The sequence below is a fragment of the Convolutriloba macropyga genome, chromosome 5 (genome assembly GCF_964194025.1).
Source record: "Convolutriloba macropyga chromosome 5, txConMacr16.3, whole genome shotgun sequence".
Classification (NCBI taxonomy): Eukaryota; Metazoa; Xenacoelomorpha; order Acoela; family Convolutidae; genus Convolutriloba; species Convolutriloba macropyga.
In genome coordinates this window covers 70709172-70734670 of record NC_134472.1, presented here as the reverse complement: position 1 = coordinate 70734670, position 25499 = coordinate 70709172, and the positions used below count along the sequence as shown (strand labels likewise).

The following is a 25499-nucleotide window of genomic DNA, read 5'->3' as shown; positions in this document are numbered from 1 at the left end:
AGAAAATTAACCGTAATATCCTGTTTTGTGCCCAATCAATTTTCTTAAGATCTGTCTTGTTGCCACAGCCGTAAACTAAGACACCATATTGCACAATGGGCTGGACATAAGTTTTATATAACTTCACAAGTGTTGGTCGTCAAAAAAATTTTTTGAATTGGAACATAGCGGCTGAGACTTGATTTAATTTGATCTTAACTTGTTTAATGTGTTCCTTGAAGTTTAGCTGGTTGTCTAAATAAACCCCTAAATATTTCAAATTTTCACTAATCTTCAATTTGTGGTTAAGTATTTGTAGATGATCACATGTGTTCTTTTCATTGGTCATCATTAAAGACGATTTTTCATCATTAATTGTTAATTTGTTTGCTGTCATCCATTCAAAAACTCTTGTTAGGCAATTTTTGTAGTTTTGGTTTCCATTTTTTAGCGATCCATAAATGTTAGTGTCATCAGCAAATAAGGTTACTTTGTTATCATTGCAAACTGATGGAAGGTCGTTAATATATATATCAAAAACAGTAGAGGACCCAGTACTTAGCCTTGTGGGACGCCACAGTTTACCAGTAGTTTATCCGATTTCTTATTTCCAATTTCAACATATTGTTTCCTATCTTCTAGAAAAGACTTCAAAATGTTGAGCAGGTCCGCGCAATCCATTTTTGTAACATTTGGTTAGTAGGTAACTGTGATTCACTGTATCAAAAGCCTTTGTCAGATCAATTAAAGCACAGCACGTCGGTTCTTGTTTATTCATGTTATTCCTTAAATATTCAACAACTTCCATTACAGCATCAATTCTACTTTTCTTTGATTGAAACCCAAATTGTTCTTTTGATAAAACGTCATATTTTATAAGAAAACCAATAAATCTTCGGTATAATATTTTTTCAAGAACTTTCCCGAAGACTGGCAATAGTGATATAGGTCTATAGTTCGATGGATCCAATTTGCTGCCTTTGGTTTTGTAGAGAGGGAAAACTTTTGCTACTTTTAAGCATTTTGGAAAATATTGCTGTTGTAAGCATCTGTTGAATAAAATTGTTAGTGGTTCACAAACTGCATGATTTACTGACTTTAGGAGAACATTACTTAATTTGAAGCAATCAGTTGATTTTTTGCTTTTCAAATTTTTAATGATATTGAAAACTTCTGTGCTTGACGTCTTTTCGACAACTATACTGCTTTGAATGGTTTTCACTGTCTTCAGGTAATCAACTTCTTTGTGACGTTTTTCTAATTCTCTGCCAATAGTAACAAAAAAAAATAATTCAACTTATCCACATCAACCTGGCAAATATGGTTTTGTTTTTCTTCTTTGATATCTTTTACAAAGGCAAAAAGTGTTTTCGAGTTTTTCTGACTGCTTACTTTTTGCTCAAAAAAGTTTGTTTTATGCAACCTGCATAGAACTTTAAGTCTATTACTCAGCACACGATGTTGTTCTTTCACTTCCGCTCTGCCTGTTGCAATGTATTTCTGCCAAAGTTTACGTTTCTTTGTAGCTAAATTCTTCACATGATTGTTGACCCATTGTTTATCCCTTTTAAAATTGTTAGTGGTTACTTCCTTAGCGGGAATAATTTTTTCTTTCGCTTCATAAACAATTTCTTGAATTAAAGAAAAACACTCATCAATCGCTACAGATTACAAACCATTTTTTATTTTTCTGCAGTTTTTGAAAACTTCAAAATTGACATCTATTCTTACTTCCTCGTCAGACAGTTTGTGTAGCTGATTCAAAACGAAGGTTTTTTCTTTATTTACTTCCAAAAACAATTTTTGAGAAGTAAAGATAACAGTATAGTGGTCAGTTAAGTCGCTTTTGATAATTTTAGTTTCACTTTCAATGTTTGAAAAAAACAAGTCAATTGCTGTTTTAGATTGTCTGGTTTCACGAGTACAAAAACCCTGATTAAAACAAATTTCAGACCTAGTAAACGAAAATAATTGCAAACTTTTTCAGCGTATCGACTTGATATTAACATGTCTACGTTAAAATCACCACAAACTATGTGTGTATAATCAAGAGTATTTAGATCAGTAAAATGAGTATCTAGTACTTCTACAAAATTATCAATTGCGTAATTGGGTGCCTTATACAGTACAGTCACATAAATTCTCTCTTTCTCTGAGTGCAATTGCGTGGTCAAAACTTGTACATGTTTGTTTGTTGTTTTCTTTACTTCGTTACTTTCATACTTATTACCAACATAAAGAGCTACACCCCCTCCTCTCGTTTCTCTGTCACATCGAAGCAATTTTCCATACCCATTTAAATTGTATGCATTTGGTGAACAATTTTCTTTGCACCATGTTTCAGTGAGAGCTATAACAGTAGGTTTGGATTGTACACTTTCAATCAAAACTTCTAGCAGTTCAAAGTTTTGGTGTATTGATCGTACATTTTGAAGAAAAATTGTAAACTCCATGAGCATTAAGAGTCTTCGCGCGCTGAGATTTGATGAAGATTTACGTTCTTCAATTTTTAAGGTTTGTTATCATTTCACTTAATAAGTTTACTTTTCGACATTTCGTCTTATCACAAAAGGATGTCAGAAATTGCGTAAGTCGCAACATCCGATTTTTTTGAAAAAAAATGCTAGCAGACTGCGGAAGTCGCAGTAGCTGTTTATAGTAACTGATTTGAATAAGGGTTTGCCGTTCTGGATTCTCGCGAAAGTCGCAAGACCAAATGGACTGGCTTTTAGTTTTCCGCGGAAGTTTTCCGCATTTTCCGCGGAAGTCGCAGTATTTGTTTTTTACCTATGAATCCGTCTTCTACCAAACAACATCAGACAGATAAAAAAGTTAAAAATTATCCAGTTTAATTGCAAGTGTTTTTTATGCCTAGCTCAATTGAATGTTCAACTAACAAAAATAGTATGAAATATGAGGTTTTCTTTTTTTTTACCTTTTCCTAATTTTCATATTTTGCTGCGAGACAACAGAAAATTTTTAGTTCTATAGAATTTATATGATTCATCAAACGAAAAGTTTAGGATTACACAACTCAGTAACACGAGGACAACAATTGAAGCTAGCATCAATTATATGTTAACACAAGGCAAACATTGTATAAACATTTACTCAGCACCCAATTTTTCTCCCATCGTTTTTTTTGCTCAGGTGACAAGGACGCATATAGTCTTAATACTCGTTCCTCATCAGTCAATATTTCTCGATGCATGCGTTTATGAGTGTTTTTTAGTGCAATTGCATTTGCGCCTGTTCTATCCCTATTTGCCATGACAGGATTTTGCAGCTTTTCGAGATCAATTGCATCATTTACTTTCACGTACTTGTTATTTCCATTAGTGCCTTTACATAAAACTGAAACCTGACAGTTGTTAGTCACAGTAATTAAGTTTTTATTCTCAGCAAGTTTCTTGATAAACTTATCCAATTGTGGCAATCGCTCTTTCATCCATATGTTTTTTCCATTTAGGTCGTTTTTCAGAGTTTTGAGCATTCTTCTGTTTTTGTAAATTTCAATCTTGTCATTGAAATGCACAAATTTTACAATGATTGATGGCATCAGATTGTTTAGCAAAGGTCCTGGTCCCGGTAGAATATGAAAAGCCTTTAATCGGCTTTCAGTTATTTGTACGTCATCTTTTTTGTATAGTCGATTCAAAAAAACCAACAGTTCCTTGAGAAAACTGTCCGGATTTCGCGCATCAAAGGGTGGGTTATCAATTATAATTGAATCCTTGCTCAGATACCTTTCTTGATGCCTTAACCTGACATCAATTGCAGAAATGAAGTCCCAAACTTCAGCTAGTTGCTTGTTGGTTTCTTCTTTTTGAGCCCTAACCATCTCCACAACTGTCCTGATAGCAGCCCTCGTCCAGATCAATGATGACAATAACTGTCTTTAGCGATATTGAATTAATTTCAATATTAATCAAAGGTTTGTGCTAATTAGAGGTGATCTAGCTGCGTAGCTTATCCTGATAACGTCAAATATGAAAGGCTTTGAAGTTATAAAAGTTTTTGGTAAATTTTTTAAATTTTTACCCAATTCGAACACTTCTTATTATTGGGGCTCAATGCCTGATGTGCTCAGGTCAAGTAGATTTCAAAATGTTCACCTTGTGCTTAATGGAATTCGAGTTTAAGTAAATCGAGATAACCGTCAATTCAGAGATGGTGAAAATTTAACTTATAATTGGAAAGGAGTATGAAATTTAAAGTGCAGTTATAGGCTATGTGACTCTGATTAGGTCTGGCGTTCGTCGAAAACCACGTACCTGTCAGAAGTGACTTTAGAGGAGCCCTGTAACCTATACTTGCTACATGAAGCACGAGCTTTGCAAGTTTTAAAATCTTGAACTGCATATAGAAATCTGCCATCCCAGAGATAACAGAGCAGAGATCTTTCGTTTTAAATCTCGTACATGAGCGTTTCAAACTATCGGCTGCAATAGTGCGAAAGATTCTGTAAACTGTAGTCTCGCTTGAAATCATTGTTGAAATTTTGCCAGGACTAATGAATGCTTTCATCACAAAAACGTGCCCCAATCACCGCACCATATCAACTGGGTTGTGGGAGGAGAGTCATGGTATGATAGCCAACAACTTCTGGGCACCAGATGCCGACGAATCTTTTGACTTCTCCAAAAACGACATCAAGTTCTGGGGACAGGCGGAACCGTTCTGGACTGTGGCGGAGAGGAGTAACGTCACTTCGGTTAGAAGCTAGCTTTGAAAAGTGATAATAAAAAATCAGCCGAAGTATTATAACACTGTCAAATTAGTTAACGCTAATTAACAAAGATTTTTGGCGCAAAGATAATCGCGAAATTTGGTTGGCGCTGAAGATGCTTACGCCTCAGAACTATAGTCAGTCTGCATCGTCGTTAAGTGGGTATGCTACTAGGGCTCTGTTGCGTCTGAAATTAAGAGTAAAAATTTAATATGATCTAAAAATTTGTGCGCACTGTAACTCTTTTCGCATCCTGTTCTTTTTGATATCGGATCGCCCGCAATCGTATATCACGTTTTTTTACCAAACTTCTAACTCATGGCACTATTACATTGATATGGCAAGTTCAAGGTAAACACTCAAAACAAATCGTGAAAATCTGCAAAAGGGACACAAAATAAATCGTCTGCTGTTGATTTTCAAAGTCCAAAGATAATTTTTTCATGCGAGTAGCGACGTGAATCAGAAATCGGCCATTGATTGTAATTTCCGCTGTCCGTGAACGAAATGGACATCATTTTGAAGTCTGAGAAAATTTGGACGTGATCACTAATTGACGGAGTCTCTTTCATCCGAGTCTACAGAATTTGTACCACAGAAGATATATAACCAATATATAACCAACAGTGAATGCAGTCCTTCAAGACCTTGAAGGACTGCATTCACTGTTGGTTATATGAATATAAAACATCGACGACAGGCCATTTAGGGGGGGGGGGGGGGGGGGGGGTTGTGGGGTGGTTATTCTGGTCTTGAAGTTTGTAGGCGTCAATATTTCAGTAACCGACAGATGGTGGAAGTGATTTTTTTTGTATGCAGAGAGGGGGGATATCAAGGTTCACTAAATGGCTAAAAACTAAGTTTAGTGTTTTTGAAGATGCCTTTTTATTTTACGAAAGTCAAATGAAAGCAAAATTTTCACGCTATTGATGCCTCGAAAACTTATCAATGTATCCGTTAAAGGTAAAAGCGTGATAATCCTCGAACAACCTACTTTTTCGTCTAATGTTTTTTTTGTCTGAACTAATGACTTTTGTGCTCAATAACGGGATAAACAGGTAAAGTTTGGATAGCATATAGTCACTGAGCTGTCTTTTTAGTGCTTTACCTGTCTCATTGAAGCTGACATTCCGTAGTCTTTAATTGGTCTTGATCGAAGTTCAGCAATTATTGTAAACGTGTGTGTCTTTTTATGCAACATTTTTGCTTGACAATTTTGACTTTTCGAGTGAATTTTGCGCCCTTGATCTTTTGCGTTTTGGGTGATCTAAAATTCTCTCTCAATCACAATTTCAAGCAGCTGAAATCAATTAGCGGCAATTTAATACTAAAAGACAAATGAAAATTTCTCCAAAACTGGTGCCATTTACTTTAAATCTTAATAGTGGTATATGTTAACCTCTAATATGGTTATTTGAAGCGCACTATTAAATTTCTTAGTCCCATTTAGGTTCCCACCACCGAGTGAAGCAGGCTGCAATTCATTAGAGCTCCCACTAGTAGTTCGAGAGCAATTCTTCCGACGTTTAGTCGGTTATATTTTTAATTGCTCTCAAGCAAAGTTCGTAGCAACTATATTAGTCATGTTGGTCTTTTAATACAGTTTTTCGCACTTCCGACTTATCGCCTCATCGCTTTACGCTTTTGACTTTTCCTCCACAATAAAGGGATAAACAGGTAGCGCCCAGCGGGCATTAAGTGCTCTTAGAGCCTTTCAGCTCTGTTTCAGCTCAAACTGTTCTGGAGACTTATACTTATTTGAAGGGCGGTTCTTAGAGGTTGAAGACACCCCCACTGTTGACCCCCATCCCCACACTGCGTTGTTGCCCCCCACCCCACTGTTGCCCACATGGATTTGTTTTCGACTTCTATCATTACAAATTTTAGCTGTTTTTTATGCAATTTGAGTTTTTGATTATTTGTCATTCTTTAGGTTTCTCCGGCCTCAAGAGACACATAACGTCCTCTTTTTCCGGCACCATGTTCCTAGTGATCTACTCCAAGGTTTAATATTGAACTGCTGCATAGGTTCTAGAGTTAATGAAACGGTTATCTTTATTTAATCGGTTTTGAAGAGTTTAATATTTCGAATTTTAGCAAGATTTTGTTAAAACTTGCGGTTGTTTTCAAAATTTTTGATTGTTTTTGTCCTTTTAATGAGTTCAACGATCATTACTGGCCAAAGAAGCTTTTCAAGTCTTGCAGATGGATTACTTGACTTAACTCCAGAGACAAAAAATGAACATTTTCAATGTAAAATCTGGAAGCTTTTCAAATTTTTGCAATATTGCAAAATTTTAAAATATCAGTAATTTATTTGATTTATTTGCTAACAATGCTATAGAACTAAAAATTGCTTAGTCGAATCAAGCTTAGGCTAGCCTAACTAAACTGTGGCTAGCTACTGACAAAGCCAACTGCTCGCAGGTCGTTTGAGAGCAATTTGCCCGACGTTAGTCGGTTATGTTTTTCGTGTTACCAGTGATTTTTAGTCTTCAAAAACAACCGGATAAAGAGGTAAAGCACGAAATGCGTAAGTCGCTGAATTTTTCTCCCAGACTTTTATGGTTTCTAAGTGCACAAATCACCGAAGCTATTCAAGACATACCCGCGCCCCTTGCTCCACCCGTTCACTAGCTCCACACCCCCTCTCCAACCTCCGCACCCCCTCCTCATTCCACCTCTAACTCCGCAACCTCGACTCCCACTCTGAGACCCCCTTTCCGCGCACTTTTTTGTCAGTTATGTTTATCTATTTACGAAAGCTATCATACGTTGGAAATACATATCAATTTGAAACCCTAAAATTTAAGGTTTTTGTGCGCTCTATTTGCGAGCACTAAGGTTTTTGAGCAATTCATCCGAGGTTAGACAGTTATGTTTATATAAAATTTAAGCCTAATTAGAAAACGTAATTTATTATGCAAAAGCTCAAATCCTGTTGCAGACGTTCATCTATCACAGTAATTTGAAAGGTCACATGAAAAAATTGTTCATAGTGAAACAAATTCACCTTAAATTTTGCGGTTTAATTCTAGTATTTTTTTAAATCTGTAGAAGGTAAATCCAAAATGTTATAACCATAACAAAAGTTTGGTTAAACACTTACATTTAACAATTGCTTTCGAAGCATATAAAAATTTTGGTCCTTAAAATATTAGTGAAAATAATTTCAAAACCTTGTACATGTTTATCTATTGGAACACGTTCATTTTTTTTAAAAAAGTTTTCCAAATTTTTGGAAAGTTATGTTCCAAATTTTAGGATATTTATGAGCCAGTGAAACTATTTAAAGCTTGAAATATTGATACTGGATAGTCTCTTGAGACAGTGAAATGGTTTTGAAGATTTTAATATTTCGAATTATAGCAAGATTTTGTTAAAATTTGCGGTTGTTTTCAAAATTTTTGATTGTTTTTGTCCTTTTAATGAGTTCAACGATCATTACTGGCCAAAGAAGCTTTTCATGTCTTGCAGATGGATTACTTGACTTAACTCCAGAGACAAAAAATGAACATTTTCAATGTAAAATCTGGAAGCTTTTCAAATTTTTGCAATATTGAAAAATTTTAAAATATCAGTAATTTATTTGATTAATTTGCTAACAATGCTATAGAACTAAAAATTGCTTAATCGAATCAAGCTTAGGCTAGCGTAACTAAACTGTGGCTAGCTACTGACAAAGCCAACTGCTCGCAGGTCGTTTGAGAGCAATTTGCCCGACGTTAGTTGGTTATGTTTTTCGTGTTACCAGTGATTTTTAGTCTTCAAAAACAACCGGATAAAGAGGTAGAGCACGAAATGCGTAAGTCGCTGAATTTTTCTCCCAGAGTTTTACTGGTTTCTAAGTGCACAAATCACCGAAGCTATTCAAGACATACCAGCGCCCCTTGCTCCACCCGTTCACTAGCTCCACACCCCCTCTCCAACCTCCGCACCCCCTCCTCATTCCACCTCTAACTCCGCAACCTCGACTCCCACTCTGAGACCCCTTTCCGCGCACTTGTTAGTCAGTTATGTTTATCTATTTTCGAAAGCTATCATACGTTGGAAATACATACCAATTTTAACCCCTAAAATTTAAGGTTTTTGTGCGCTCTATTTGCGAGCACTAAGGTTTTTCAGCAATTCATCCAAGATTAGACAATTATGTTTATATAAAATTTAAGCCTAATTAGAAAACGTAATTTATGATGCAAAAGCTCAAATCCTGTTGCAGACGTTCATCTATCAGAGTAATTTGAAAGGTCACATGATAAAATTGTTCATAGTGAAACAAATTCACCTTAAATTTTGCGGTTTTATTCTAGTATTTTTTTTTAATCTGTAGAAGGTAAATCCAAAATGTTATAACCATAACAAAAGTTTGGTTAAACACTTACATTTAACAATTGCTTTCGAAGCATATAAAAATTTTGGTCCTTAAAATACCAGTGAAAATAATTTCAAAACCTTGTACATGTTTATCTATTGGAACACGTTCATGTAATTTGATCATTTCTCTGGTTATCGTCTCCTTAAAGTGATTGTTTGTTTTTTCTTTTCGGATTTCTGTTGGCAAGTTGTTCCATTTTCTCGAGAAGTTTCTGACTATTGAGCGCTCACTCCATGTAGATTGACAAGTATTTTTCGGAAAAATTGGACAGTTCGGAATTTTCTCTCATCTCATATTTTCCCTCAAGTTTGAAAGACATTTTTCTTGGATAATCGACTGCTTTCCTTGTAACGCTTAATTAAATAAAAAAACTTAAACAGAAAAGTTTTAATGGAAAGCTCTGCAGGTAAAATTTTATCTCTTAATAGAAGATCCCTTGCGCTGTCAAAACTTTTTACGCTCACAGCAAACCTTAAAATCCCACTTTAGTTGTCTGATTATTCTCAGAAGTGATGAGGGTCGCAGAAATTGGCGAAAAGTTGCACTGAAATTGAAATGTGACAGGACAAGTGATTTAAAGAAAATACAATTCTTGCGTTTTACGGTATTAGATGTCTCACTTATTAGATTGATCAAATAATAGAGGTCGCCATTTTTATCAACATTTTATTTTGTTTTAAGTCAAATTTCAATTTATTGTCAATCATCAAACCCAGACAACGACAACTGATCGTTGGTTTTCAGATACTTCCATAATAATGAAGTTCCTCGGAAGGCGGCTGATCTTTAAGAAAAAAACAAGTATTTCGGTTTTATCTGTTTAATGTTAATATATTCTGTTTTATATATCAGCTTTTTTAAAGATGCTGCTTTGCAGGTTTACGGTATATAGGCCTTGATTTGTTTTTGAGTAAGATATCATACATGTATCATCTGCGAATTTTAAAACTTTGCTTTTCAGTTTTTCCGAGAGATCGTTAATATACAGTACAAATATTTGGGCGCTTGAGGACTGTTCCTTGAGGGACTCCGTGGTTAATTTCTGTCCAGTCTGAGTAAATGATTCCGTTTTTAACCCATAGATTTCTGTTTGATAGAAATGATTTTAGCATAATTTTAGATCACGTTTCAAACCCAGACTTTGCCATTTTCTCAAGAAAGATTTTGTGACAACTGGAGTTTGAACGCTTTTGCTAATTCTAAACAAAAACAATAACAGTTTTTTTTTCTTCTACAAGTCAGTTTATAGATTCCGTTAATGAAATGACAGTGTCATTCGACGATTTATAAGAAATCCGAATTGATTTTTATTAATTTTTATGTGGTCGTCAACTTGTTCTAACATTTGTTAGAGTACGAAGCCTTCCAAATATTTTAGCAAGAGATGGTGTCACTGAAATTGGCCTGTAGCTCACTGATTCAAGTGGATCGCCGTTTTTGTAAATTGGAGTTACATATGCTTTTTAAGGAGTTCTGGAAAAGCATTGTTCGAAGTACATTCGTTAATTGAAAACTGTAAATGTGTTCAAATAGACATTTTACTACTTTTCAGAGACCATCCGGGGAAAAATCCAGGAGCCGATGCTTTGTTCTGTTGTAGTTTGTCAATTACATTTTATAACTCTTTTCTGGTTAAAAATCTGAATGAATAAAATTCTTTCTCAAACACAAGATTTGGTAACCCAGCCTTTTCTTTTACCTCTTTGTATATATTGAGCCTGGAAAAACTGATATTTAAAGTGTTAGCCACCTGTTTTTTAACTTTTAAAATGATAGTGTTCTTCCAAATTTGGGAAATGTTATTTTTTTACCTCGTGTTTGAGTTTTGTGTTTATAGATTTCTTTTGCTGTTTTAATTCAGGAAGACTTTCAAACATTTTCTTTGTGTACTCATTACTTGCTTTTCGTAATAGTCGATTAGTTGAGTTTCGGATTAATTTGTATGTATTATAAGCGGAAAGATCTGACTTCTTCCAAATATTAAAAAATCGATGTTTTCCGTTAATAAGTTTCATTAGTTCTTTAGATATCCACTTTTTGTTTGGATTGTTCGCTGGCTCTCCAGTTTTTGGGAGCTAATTTGTTCAACACATTTTCAAACATATATAAAAAATTTGAAATGTGGATGATTTTGCACCTTTTTGTTGATACATTGCTCTCTAATCTGTTGAGGCAATTTTTTTATTCAGTACAGCTCTTGAAAAATTTTTGGTATCTCTAAGGTATTGCGCTATTCTTTTTTCGTTATCAAAATCTAAAGACGAAACAGACACCTGGTTTTTATTAGAACAATATGAAACGTTTATTAGAAATTTTTCTTTAGATGGTTCAAGTACTTCAACCCATAACGATTCAAAAATTTTTTTTTAATTGAGTTTAAATCACTTCTGATATTTTATTTGAAATTAATTGGTATCCGTATTCGTACTCCACCACCCCTTTACAGTTGCGTTAATTTTGACTCACTTCGATGAATGAAGCAATGCTTATTCCTTAAAAATTTCAATTGTATATTGTGTTCGTCGTTTATCCACGTTGCAGTAACAATTAGGCACGTTTGGCTGTCCTGTTGCTGTAAAAATGTCAGATTTCCTCATGTTGGTTATTGACACTCCGCATAAATATATAGAAAAATTTAAGATACGACTCAAGTCAGCAAATTGTTTTTCGTAACTTTTGAAAGTTTGAATTTTCTCAAGATTGGGTCCTGGAATTGGTTTGACATCGCCACATAATGAATTACGATAACATATAATTTCACCGCAATATTTAAAATCGAACAGTTCTGATGATAATTTTAAATTTTCATGGAAGCACTGAACATCCGTTTTTCATACAAATTGGAGAAGTACCGATTTTGAAATCCTTAGAGCTTCTCAAAAAGTAGGACAATTTTGGAAATAATATAGTTGCTGCCAAATGTTCTCTTTAACTTCTTATTTATTGGAGCTTAACAGTTTCTTGTACATGAAAATCTATTGACGCGTGCTTAATGTACCACGAATTTTTTCGATTTTTTCAAGTAATATTACCTGCTTCGATTTTAACTAAAATTTAATTTTTGAACGCCACTGTTCTACATTGTAAATTTGGTCAAATTCAAGGGTGTAAGAATATATCAGTACATCAAATATTCTACTGCATTTGCGGTACATATAGCATGCTAGAAGTGGTATTCTTTGTCCAAGAAGTCATCAAGCTCCAATAAGTGAAAGTTACATAAATTGCAGTATACTAATGACACTTCGTTTTGTGAATCTGCCATTTTTACTCACAGGTGTTGAAAATTTCACGCATCTGCCTTGTTTCAGGTGTGTCTCTTATTTCCTGGGTGCTCTGTGAAGGAGCAATCAGCCACCTACACCCTTGGACTACCTTACAGTAACGAATATCCATTCCCATCTATTGTTGATAACCTCACTATGTATTTCAACAAGGAGGAGAACCCGGGAGAGTTTGGAGTGTTATATTACTACGAACCAGACTCGACAGGTTCAGTATTTGTTCAGTTATGACGGCTATGCCAGACTTGGAATATGAACCAACATGGTTCGCTGTGCGTTTAAGTGATTAGTACATTTTGTTGTTCCGACCCTCTTGAGGGGGGAGGAACTATATACTCAAATGGGTTTTTTTTGTTCAGTCAATTTTGACCGATCGATATATTCATCGCACAGAGTTGTGAGTATTATCATTAAAAAGCGCCTCCAGCGTAGAATATGGAATTAAAAAGATTTTTTTGAAATTCGTATTTTACAGGGAGTTATCGATAGTTGAAGTTTTGCGAATAATTGACGGATTTCCGATGTTTTTGTTCACATTCAAAAACAACAAACATAATCCTTGTAAACTACAAAGACAGCTAGTTTTATTTCCACTTCCATTGAGGGTAGTCTAGAATCAAATTTTTGCCGTTTTTTTTATCTAACTTTACTCTATGATAATCAAAAACGCAGCATTTATTTTTGATTTTTAACTAACAAATTATCTAGATTTATAGCATTCGAAACAATTGAGTGCTCTAAATGGACTAAAAGCAGTAGCGGGGTTCGTTTTGTTGCACTGTTGGACTAATACAATCAATTAAAAATTCGGATTGTAATCAGTCGGTCTTTTTTTTAAAAAAAATTAAGAGCTTTTTATGTTAATTAAAAACAGAACAATTCACATCAAAGCTCACTGATGATAGGTCCAGATGGCTTGCTAAGCAGTTCCAAATTATTGTATCTATTTTCTTTACTCTAAATATGTTGGTCGTTTTGACTTTTGAAAATATTTGCTTTTTAAATGAACAATTGCTTATTGAACTTTGCCACAATCTATATATTAATTCAACGTCGACAGAGGGCCACTAAACGCCATGTTTAAGCGCCTATCTCTGCATGTTTTAACGGCCCTTAAACATGGTTTTCTGAGAAAACGACTGACCATAGTCAGTTTTGAACCTGGGTCTATGGGTTGAGGAGCGGAAGCGCAATGAGTTGAGCTAAGGAGCAGTTGAGCCGCGTATTTATCGGTATTTTTGTCTTCTACTTTCACAATGCCCTCTTTTTTTCACACTTTTTACTTCTCCATGTCTTTCCTCCTGACACTTTTATATATCTATATATTAAACGTAATTCAAATACATATGCCTTAGTGTTTAAGCCCCTAATCTTCACATGTTTTAAGGCCTCTTAAATATGCAGCAAAGAGTTATGCACGTATTGTGAAAAAGGTCAATGACCAAAAACATGTCCCTACCAAAAAGTTAATGACCGAAACGTTACCTATTAGCCGTAAAGGTCAATGATTGAATAGTGATAGATGTAAAAAGGGGTCATTGACCGAAAAACTGCCTATGACCGAAAAGCTCATTTTCAAAAATTCAACGACCGAAAAGATACCTATGCAAAAGGGGTCAATGACTGAATAGCCGCGAATGTAAAAATAGGTCATTGGCCGAAAAATTGCATGTGCCAAAAGGATCAACGACTGAAAGACTGCAATTTCAAAAATTGGTCAATGACAGAAAACCTGCTTATAAAAAAGTCAAATAATTTATTACTCAAAATAGTTCTTTAATGACATGTACTGATTCTTCTCACATATTGACGAAATAAAGAATACCTAGTGTAAGCTCAATTACGGAAATGAAATCGAAGATGCAAAAGTGTCCATTTAAATCAGCTAGATAGTAATATGGCGGGGACTAGCTTTTGTGTAACGTTTTTAATTTCTCCCTTCCATTTTAATTTTTCGTTTTTTTTCTCTTTCCTTTTCTATCTTGCTTTTTTTCTCATTTGTCCTTCTTTTCTCTCCTGTCTTTTCCTTTTTACCTGTCTTTTTCCGCATTCGTTCTTCCTTCTTGGCTGTATTTCTTCTGTTCTTTTTTCTGCCTTTCTTTTCATTTTTCTCTATTTTGTTTCTTTCGTTTTTGCTTCTTGTCTTTTCTGCATTTTTTCTCCCTCTTTCTCTCTTGTTGTTCATTTTCTTTTCCCTTCTCTCTCATTTGTTTTTTTTAGTTCCTCACATTCGTCTTTCTTTTCTCTCTTTCTTTTCTCCTTTGTCCTGTCTTTTTCTCTCTTTTCTTTTTATTTAAAGTTTTTAAAATGTCATTTTTCTTTCATACAGCTTTCTTTCATTTTTCTTTTTCGTTTCTTTTTTCGTTTTCTCTTCTTTCTTTTGTCTTTTTTTCTGTCTTTTTTCTTCCCCTTTCTGTCTTGTTCTTCGTTTTCTTTGCGCTTCTCTCTTTTCGCTTCTCTTTAATTTGTATTTTTTCTGTCTTTTCTCTTTTCGCTTTTTTCTCTTTCCTCTTTTTTTGTTTTTTCGGATCTTTTTCCTCTGCCTTTCTTTTATCTCATTCTTTTTTCCCTTTCGTTCCTCTTTTTCGGTTCTGTCTTTAGTTCTTCTCCTCTCTCCTCCTTCTTTCTCTCTCTCTCTCTCTCTCTCTCTTGCTTTTCGCTTTTTTTTCTGTATTTTTTCCTGTCTTTCTTTCTTTTGTCTTTTTGTTCTTCTGTTCTGTCTTTCTTTGTGCTCATTTGTTTTTCTTTTTCGTTTCATGTTCTTTTCTCTTCTCTTTCTCTTTTTCTTTTCTCTTGCTTTTATTTTTTCTCTTGTTTTTCTCTTATTTTGGTCAACGAATAGCTTAGTGTCAGCAAAGAAAGAATGGTTATTCATCACCTTCTTTCTATTGAGTTGAATTTTAAAAATTTTTTGCGGTTTAACGCGTTTTTGCGGTTTAAGTTATGGTTTTCTGGCTTTGATACTACTCGATATCACAATTTTTTTTATTTTTAGGTATTGGCCAAATTTCAAGTTTTTTTCGTTTTTTAACATTATCACATTATTGACAGTTCACATTTTGCTTTATTACATTTCCAAATAAGGCGCAATGGAAAAATTTGAAAGGCATATCATATGGTTTTAACGGTTTTCTCCAAGAATTTAAATTAATTTTTTATAATTGTCTCTAATTGTCGTTTTTACTTTCTTTTTTAGTCGTATGAAACTACCTGGAAAATAACAGGTCTCTTTGACATTTTGTGAAGTAATAATTTAGCCTTTGTTCTGATTTGAGTAGATAGATGATGGCCTTCATGACTTTGAAAACAACTGTTTTCAAAAATAAGAAACTCTGTTTAACGTTCTTTAACTTCTCATTTTTGTTGTTTTCTGTCTATTTGTTACCTAGTCTTGTTAATTACAGCTCAAATATGAAAAATTTGTTGTCGAGGGAAGGTGCAAGTGTACAAAATCTAATGTTTTTTTAAAAGAACTCTTTATGAATTTACTGGATTCGACACGGGTTTTTCGCAAAAAAACTAAGTTTTGATTTTTGTCTATTTTTAACGCTCTTTTTGCAGATATAAGACATATTCTGACTTATGACAGGTCTCAAGCACTTCTTTTGGACGAAGAGGTGAACCTGCTTAATTGTTTCATTTTGTATCTAATGGCTTTCATGACTTTGAAGATAATTGTTTTCGAATAAAAGTGCTAATTAGTTTTGGTCTTTTTCTCTTTTTACTTGTTAGCTATTCTCTTTAATGAGAAGGCCAAGGCCTCATTTTTGGCGTTCACAGAAGTCTCAATTGAACATATTTCGAGGGGCCAAATATGGCTTTAAGGCTTCGACAGCGTTTTCTTGCAAGTTTTAAATGATTTTCTTTTTGTTGTCTCTTTTTGTTCTTATTGTAACCGCTTAAAAGTTGATCAGTGACAGGTCTTAATGCCCTCCTATAGAGAAGCTTGTGATCATACTTATATTGGATGTTTTCAATTGCCATCTAATGGTTTTCCTTCTTTTGAAATTAATTGTATTTAAAAATTTAAGCCAATTTGTTTTTGTTCTTTTTTGTCTAATTGATACCGAGTCTTTTTATTGAGTGGTCCATATCTTTTCTAGTGAAATACAAGTTATTTTGTTTATTTTCACCTTTATCCAACGCTATTTTGAGCTGGTTAGCAAGTTTTTTTTTAAAATGGACATAAAGTTTTGCATATAACTAATGTTTGTTGTTATTGTTGTTTGATTTTGTTGTTCGTCTTGAATTGCTTTCTTAATAATGACTGATCTCATGAATCTAATGCAGCATTTTGTTCTCCACTGAGTTATTTGCGTTGGAGGCGATCTTTGATCATACACATTTTTTTGAAAGAAACTTGAATTTTTGGGGTTTTCTGTCTGTTCCTCATTTGGTAGGCATTTATGTCAAAAATGTGGATGAGCTGGGTCGGAACTTTATGTGCGAACGCACATTACCGAGTCTCCTTGTTTGAGTTTAAAATTTATTGTGAGGCTTATACCGTATATTTTATGTGACTCGGATATAGGTCGCTGAGAAAATATGACTTTTGTCGGAAACCGTGTACTGGTTAATTTCGAAGTGACTCTAACAGAGTCACTTAACTTTGCTTGAAAAACTCGCACTTTTCAAGTTTTAAACTGCAGACAATATTAAAATCTGTCACTGTATATAGGCAAATCTGGCATTCTAGAATCTGGTACTACAGGGATCTGACAATCAAAAACGTGCGTGTTTCAAGTACGAATTAAACCAAATCATGGGTTTGTGACTATACACAATCGTATAACCTAAATATAAAGGTAGAAATTTTGATCGTATGTGGCTGTTTGTTTGTAGGTCATGAGCATGGTCCTCATTCGACTGAAATGAGGAACAAGTTAGCTGAAATAGATGGATACCTCAATTATCTCTTATCAACACTCTCAGACGACGATGACGTCATTATTACATCAGATCACGGCATGGCAGAAGTTCCAGCCAATCAGATAGTGACAATTGGCGAATACTTGAATGCCTCGTATTATGATCACGCCTACTTCCAAGTTTACACTGAGTTGCTGCTCTATTCCAAAGAGGGTTTCCATGACCTGTTGATGGATCAAGTTATGAAATTTGTACAGGACCATAAGAATTTTACAGTAAGTAAAACAGACACTGACACTAAAAGTATCCAGGTTTATGAAGAGCATTGTTACTAGAAAAGAACAATTTCATCGAGATATGAAAGCAGTCTTAATTCATCAATACAAGCTTGTTACCAGTTTTTCGGTCAGAATTCGTCTTAAATTGTGAAATTCCTCCGGCTTTTGTCCATATTTTATAGCTCTGGCTTATATAAAAACCAGTTACCGGAGCAGACATTTCGTTCTATTTTATGATCTAATGATAGTTTAATTTTTAAGATTTAGAAAAATCAGTAATATTTTGGTTTGCTAACATTTGGAAAGAATGACTGAATTATTTATACACAATATACATGCTAGAAATGATTAAATGATTTTTAAGTTTACAGATGAAGAGGACAAACAACAGGATCATTTGAGATTTTCTTTTCAACAAACATATGATTTCGAGACAGCAGTGCAGATAACAATAATGATTTAAGAATAAATATCTTCCCAGATGAGTTTTTATTAATTGCTCAAAAACGAAGTTTGTTGCAATTACATTAGTCCTGTCGGTCTTTTTATGCGATGTTTCGCTTGACCGATTTTTCGTCTCACGGTTTTGACTTTTCGTCCTCAAAAACGGGATAAACAGGTAGCGCCCAGCAGGCATTAAGTGCTCTTAGAGCGTTTCAGCTCTGTTTCAGCTCAAACTGTGTTTTGGAGACTTATACTTATAGTGTGAAGGGCGCTTCTTAGAGGTTGAAGACACCCCCACTGTTGACCGCAAAGCGCTGTTGCCCCCCGATCCACTGTTGCCCACCCCTCCCTCCCGCCCTCTCTCCCTCCCCATCAGCCCCCGATGCACTCCCTCCCCCCTGGCTACTGACGAAAAACCGATCGCTAAAAACACGCAATTTTATACTAATTTTCACAATTTTTAAGCTTTTTGGAAATTTTTGTCATTTTTTGAGCTCTTTCAGCCCTAGGTGTCAAGGAACCAACTCTAGGGTTTTATAAAAGGTTACTGCATAGTTCCTAGTGGTAGTGGAATGGTTTCAAAATTTTAACTTCACGAATTTTAGCATTTTTTTTTACAAAACGTGCAAATTTTTTAATAGCCGCGAAGCGATAGCGGCTTTTATTGGGGACATCGTGGTTTTTTTTAATTCGTCGTCTCCATCGATGGTTCTTACGACCTGACTTCTTGGAATTGACTTTTTCACTAACTTCTTGCTTTGCAGTTAAAATATGTGTGCGTGACGTCATTTCTGCTTTTAGGCCAATTGCGTGACTTACCTCACTCAAAAAATGACTTCTGAACTCACTTATGGAACTTTAGATTTCATGAACATTTTAGTTAAAGACCAATAGTGTGCATCTAAGTAGTGCCAAACTTATACGCCCTAATTCTTGAGTATTAGTCTTGAGTTTTTGATTTCGAATATCAATTTTGAAAAAGCTCTCTGAGCAATTTTTCCTTATAGACCGTATGTGTCATAAAATTGACAGTCCGAATCTATCCCTAGTGGTCTATTAAAGGACTGGTGGTCGATCTATCTCTTATTTCTTTGGTTGTTTCAGTTCATGGAAGGCCACAAGCGTCTATCGCGGCTATTTTCCGGCAATCTGCCGGCTATGTTTAAAATTTTTTGATGGCTATGTTAAAAATTTTTTGATAATTATTTTTCATTATTCACTTCTTTCCAGACGGAGGGGACAGAAAACGTCCTTTCTGTCCCCCCGTCTGATTATATAAGTTGCTGGAAAATGTTTTTGGCCATGGATTAGTTTAAACTTTAACTCACAAATTTTTGCAGTTTTTTATGCAGCTTGCAATTTTTTGCAGTTTTTTGAAATTTTTTTATTTTCCTGGTTTCTCCAGCCTCAAGAGCCACATAACGTTCTCTGAGGTTTGATTATAGGTTACTGTATAGCTTCTAGATGCAAAAGAATGTTTTTCAAGGTTTTAATATCAGCATCTTTTAAAAAAATTATTGCTTTCAAGTTTTTCAATCTTTTTGGTTTCTAATTTTTCGGGCACCAGGGTCCTGGGGTCCTCATTGATGATAGGTTGTCGCGTAGTTTTTAGAGTTAAACGAATGGTTATCAATATTTTATTGACTCCAGCTTTAGCAATTTTTTGATAGAATATATATTTCAATTTTTCGGAAAATTATTGTCATGTTCCAAGTTTATGGATATTTATGAGCAAGTGAAACTATTTAAAGCCTGAAATAGGGATACTGGATAGTGTCTTGAGACAATGAAATGGTTTTGAAGATTTTATCTTGAATTATAGCAAAATTTTGATAAAATTTGCGATTGTTTTCAAAGATTTTGAATATTTTGTCTTTTTCTTAATTTAACAATCATTACTGGCCGACGAAGCTTTTCAGGCCTTGCAGATGTGTTACCTGACATAAAAAAAACAGTTTTGAAGATTTTCACTGCGAAATCTGGAAGCTTTATTTTTAATGTTTGCAATATTTTGCAGATTTTTGAAATATCAGTTTTTATTTGGTTTATTTACTAACAATGCTAGAAAACTAAAAGTTGCATAGTGGGATCAAGCTAAGGCTGGCCTCACTAAGCCGTGACTAGCTACTGACGAAGCCAGCCGGTCGTTTGAGGGCAATTCGCTCGACGTTAGTCGGTTATGTTTATAGCTGCGAAGCTGTAAGCCGAGCGTAGCTAAATTGCGATTATCTTGGTTTTTGTTTTGTTTTGCCGTCTGGTGGTCTTTTTTGTTTTACATTTTTTCATGCCGCCAACTTTAAACGTTTTAAGCTGAACTGTGTGATAATTTTTTTGGTCATTACTGACGTACCTCACTCTCTAAAATACTTCTCTAACTTTTGTTGAGGTCACTAATCCCTTTCAAGGTGGATATGGGACTCCTATATAATGATCAATGTTAATAATAAAGCATGCGAACCTAAATAAAATAGCAAATAATTTTTTTTTGAAAACGTTTTAGTCTTAAAGGGTTGGCAACTGAGTTAACTCAATTCTGTCCCCGTTGCTTTCAATATTTTTTTTATCACACAAGTCTGTTTCGCAGCTATTGCGGCGATCTGACGTCGATGTTTTTCCTATTGTGATCTCGGAGCCAGCCATTTATTGGAAGCTGTGAGGTAAAAATATGGCAGTTAGTTTGTTCGATTAAAGACCAACAGGCTGTAGGCTTCAGGCAGTGATCATATAATGTCAGTTCTGGCCTCAAATTCCGGCTGGTAGCAACATCAGATATGAAGCAAAGATATCACATAGAAACATTCCGTTGAGGATAGTACAAGAATAATAATAATAATAAATTGTTCGTAGTGCCATTATCATATAATAGTAGCAAAGGTTACACACATTGTACAAATACAATCGATTACAATTTGTGACATACAAGGTTGCCATTAAACCTCTCTGGCTTGTTTTCAGGCGCCTCACGGAAGAGTTGTGCAATTTTAGTTGAAATAATAAAAAAAATGTTTAATAATGAAAAATTATTCTTTCTAGTAGAGGTAAACTATTGAAGAAACGGTTTTTGTAGCAACCGATAATTTTTCACAAATGCTTCCGTCAATTGTTTCATCTAGTTCGATGAAGAAAAAATGCCGAAATAGAATTCTAACGGGATTTGTTGTTCTCTTTGTTTCCTTATCTTTCTGTCGCATTGTTGACGTGGCTCATCTGAATACATATTTTCTGTTCAAACGTTTTGGTCTGCAGTCAATTTATTTTTTGACTCTGACACCATTTAGTCTCGAAAATATTGATTTTTTTTAGTTGTGACCTTTTCTCTTTTTTGTTACCGTATCACTTTAATCTGACAGGGCTAGCTAGTTTTGCAGGAAGAATTTGGAAAAGAGAATTTTCAATTTTGTTCTGTTTAGTTCTCTGTATGTAATGCCTCGTTGGCTATAAAAAGGTGTTCGTCAAAAGGAGCTGATAGTCAGGTCAATCGTTCTTTCAAGTTTCTGGAGTGTAAGTCAAGACTTGTACACTATATTTTTGTTTTGTCGTCTGACGTTTGTTCGTTTTTGATGTTCACACAATAGCTGAAGAAGTCAAATTTTTAAAGTTTTTTTGCTCCATAGTAAACGGTATCGATTAAATCGTCAATTCATTCATTTTTTGTCTGTTTCTATTTAAGTACCATGAAACGCAAATATATTTCGCAGCTATATTTGGAAGTCTACCACTAGCTATGTTAAATGAATTTCGAGCATTAGCTAACTTGACTTCTGACTTACTTCACTCTGTTGCAACTGAATGGATTTTAAATTCTTTCACGCAATGATTGACGCAAAGTAGTGAATATGGTCAAAGTAAAAAGAGCAAACTCAAAAGATCAAAAGAAACGGGATAAGCTTATAAGGCCCGGTCATTAAGTCATATGCAGAATTTACACACCAAATTAAATAAAATTTTGACACTTTCAATTTTGACTCTATCAATTTCTATCTCTTTTCTCTTTCTGTTTCAATACCAATGTCAATCTGGTCAACAGAGGCTGTTTTCCGGCAATTTGCCAGCTATGGTTTAATCTGGCGAATGACCAAAAACTAAGGCCGATGAAACCAAATTACATCATGCTCGAAGTTCGTTTAGCATAGCCGGTATCCACGTATAGCTGGGGAATATACTTGTGTGTAATATATTAGATAGAAACTGAAACAAAATTGATGATGTGATCGATGACGCTGAAAACTTCAGGTAAATTGAGAACATAACGCTAAACTGAGGATAATTAGTATAGTGGTTAGCGATTCTTAAGAAAACCTCTGTCGACAGAGAAAAAAACTTTACATTGGTGTATTCGTAGTAAATTTTTTAAACTCAAATTACAATTCGACATAATTAGGTTTGATTTGATACTTAAGTTTAACTAAGTTATTACAGCTCTTTTCTCCCTCTCTTCTTTTGGTGTGTATTCGTGGCAAATAACTGAATCGTGGTTCAGTATCAACTGATACGTTTGGCCAGTTCATTTATAACCGGAGGTGATAAATAACGACCAGTTTCTACCAAACAAAATGTAACCTCGCCGATTGAGGAATACAGTTACAGCATATTCTCCCTTGTGGAGCACACAATTAGCTGTTTTTGACTATGGGCTAAACTTTCTGTTTTGTGCTGATATCAAACTTATTTTTGTTTTTCTTGCTTTGTTAAAATTGCGGAAGCGATCAATTGTCATATTTGGGTTGACTTTCAGGCGTACAGTAAATCAGATATCCTTGAGAGGTGGCACTACAAGTACAACGACAGGATACCTGACATACTACTAGTTGCTGATTACGGATGGCTTGTGGTGGAACAAGAGTCCAGTATCGAGTACCTCAAGAATCAGAATCATATAGGTGGGCATTCAACTAAACAAACACTTCCTTATTTGAACTTTTAATGAGCAAAGACTTTTGATTCCGAATCAAAGTTTGATAACAAAGATTTGTATTATAATTAATAACTGGGCATTACTGCTCATTTTGTCATCTCTACAAGAATTGCTGCACTCAGAAATTTGTCTAAACGGCTCTGTACTATTGTTCAGCTCTCGCTCTTATCATCATCGTTAAATGGTTCATCGTGATCGGTCATCTAGTGAATGGTACAAAATGACATCATTCGAAGGTTCATAGTTACGTTATTGCCGCTTCCCGCTGAACCAACTGCAACTGACACCCTCCCCCCACCCGCCCCTGAAAGAAATTCGGGATCTATTCGGTTTCGGCCCCCAGTGTTTTTATGACCCGCAGTTACAAATTATATGTTGTTATATAGCACGTTACTATGTAAGGAAATAGCACGTGCGCCTGGAGGTCATAAAAAATATATGCTCACTAAGCGGGGGGGGGGACAGAATTGATCCGAAATTACTCTGACGCTTGTGTCATATTTTTTTTTCTTATTAAACAGGTCAGCATGGGTTTGACAACATTCGCCTCGAGATGCACCCTCTCTTCATTGCAAAGGGATCTTCCTTCAAGAGGAACTTCACCCTACCTGCTGGTCAAATGAGATCAGTTGACATCTACTCTCTAGGTATCAATTGTTCTACTTTCGAAACACAAGAAAAGTTCTGCCCTCGTTAGGATTTTGTGCTCATTGCATTATTTCATTTCGAGGACTTGGTTGTCATCACAATTTACATTCTCATGAAAAGGTTACTACTATAAGTAAAACATAAGAGATGCCCATGTGAATAGTTTTTAGGGTGGTTTAGTTTACAAGAAAGCTCAAAAGAAAAAAAATCGGTGATTTTTTGGTTCTTTAATTAAAAGAGTTTGAACTCGATGCAAGTTTTTGCATTTGAACTGTAGTATTTACTTTTCAGTGGGGAGACTTTTGGGTTTCTCGCCTGATGGACGCAACGGAACCCTGGCCAATTCTCTGCCTCTCCTTAGAGAAGATGACTCATCAATTCTACTGGTGAGTCATTAACAGTCGCGTACCAATATTGAGGGCTTAAATTTGTCTCAACGTGGTTTTGTTTGTTTATTTCGTCGTCTGTGTCAAATTTTGTTGCGAATATAATTTGTTCGTATGCCGTCATATCCTACTTGTTAGAGCAATATTGAAACTCTAATTTAATTTCCATAGGAGTCTGCTATAAAATCTGGGAACCCTTTAGAAGCTGTTTTGCTATGTTGATTCTAAATTGAGGATGTAATCGGAATTTCATTTTTAATAGCCGCACAGCGATAGCTGGGGCTATTATTGCGCTTCTCTTGTTTTTTTAATAGCCGCACAGCGATAGCTGGGGCTATTATTGGCCTTCTCTTGGTTTTTTTTTCGTCGTCAAGATTTTTGTTACGACCATATGACGTCTCAACCACTTTTTGTTCATTTGTTCATGCAATTTCAACTGAAGTGCGTGCGTGACGTCATCTTTCGCTCTTAGTGGAAATTGACTTTTATTTACTATAATTCAAAGAGATAAGGTCAAGTGAATGTGTGTCACTCTAAATGAAGGTTATTAGAGAGCAGCTTATAGAGGCAGCAAAAACATACAGATTTTTAGTCAAAATATAAAACATATCAGCCTTCAATGAAAAGACTATTTTTTTGTCTGTCTTTACTGTTTTTTGAGACTGCAGATCTACGAAGCTATTGCGGCTATTTTCTTGTAATCTGCCAGCTATGTTTTACAATTCAAAGAATTTGAATTTTATTGGGGCGCTGTCTTTTTTTTAAGATCTGTTCACATATTTTCATGATTTTTGAAGTCAAATTGGAGTAGTGATTTTTTTAAAAAATGGTTTTCCCAATTCAATCTTTGTTCGTTCTAGGTCCAATTTTTTGTTAAGTCATTGTTCTTTGAATTGTACGTTAGGACTTGTCCTGCTATTTTTTTGTCAAGATTTTTGTTACGACCATATGACGTCACAACCACTTCAAATGTGCTTTTTGTTCCTTCGTTCATGCAATTTCAGCTGAAGTGCGTATGTGACGTCATTTTTCGCTCTTGGTGGAGCGAGTTTTTTCATTTGCTTGATTAAATTTTTGGTCACACTTGACTTACCTCACTCTCAAAAATGACCTCATTTTGAAATTGAGTTTTATTTACTTTACTTCGAAGAGATTAGGTCAAATGGGTGTGTCACTCTAAATGAAGGTTATTTGATAGCAGCTAATAGAGGCAGCAAAAACTTAAACAGATTTTTACTCAAAACAACATATCAGCCTTCAATGAAAAGACGATTTTTTTTGTATTGTCTTTACTTTTTTTGAGACTGCAGTTCTACAAAGCTATTGCGGCTATTTTCTGGCAATCTGCCAGCTATGTTTTTGCTTTTAAATGCAATTTTTTGCAGTCAGGTTAATTAAAAATTGACAAAGAGTATATTTTAGCGGTGATATTATAGTGGATTTGGGTTTTCAAATTTGTATTATTATACCGAAGATGGAGCAAGGCAATTTGAGTCATCTATTGCATGTAATTTCTTCAACCTGTACACAAAATAATGTAGGAAACAAAAACTGGTAAGTTTTTTCTGATTAGCTGAAACCGCAAAAACAGA

General features: G+C 34.9%; 1 protein-coding gene across 2 annotated transcripts in view; it reads left to right on the top strand.

Annotated features, from left to right (window-relative positions):
• Positions 1-25499, top strand: part of LOC142339606 (ectonucleotide pyrophosphatase/phosphodiesterase family member 5-like) — a 33515-nt gene that overhangs the window by 1031 nt on the left and 6985 nt on the right. For both annotated transcript variants that reach the window (XM_075389762.1, XM_075389761.1), the window contains exons 2-7: positions 4488-4693; positions 12395-12575; positions 17210-17511; positions 22694-22838; positions 23395-23520; positions 23813-23907. In XM_075389762.1, coding sequence (XP_075245877.1) covers positions 4488-4693; positions 12395-12575; positions 17210-17511; positions 22694-22838; positions 23395-23520; positions 23813-23907 — 1055 coding nt within the window. The remainder of the gene's footprint in view (positions 1-4487; positions 4694-12394; positions 12576-17209; positions 17512-22693; positions 22839-23394; positions 23521-23812; positions 23908-25499) is intronic.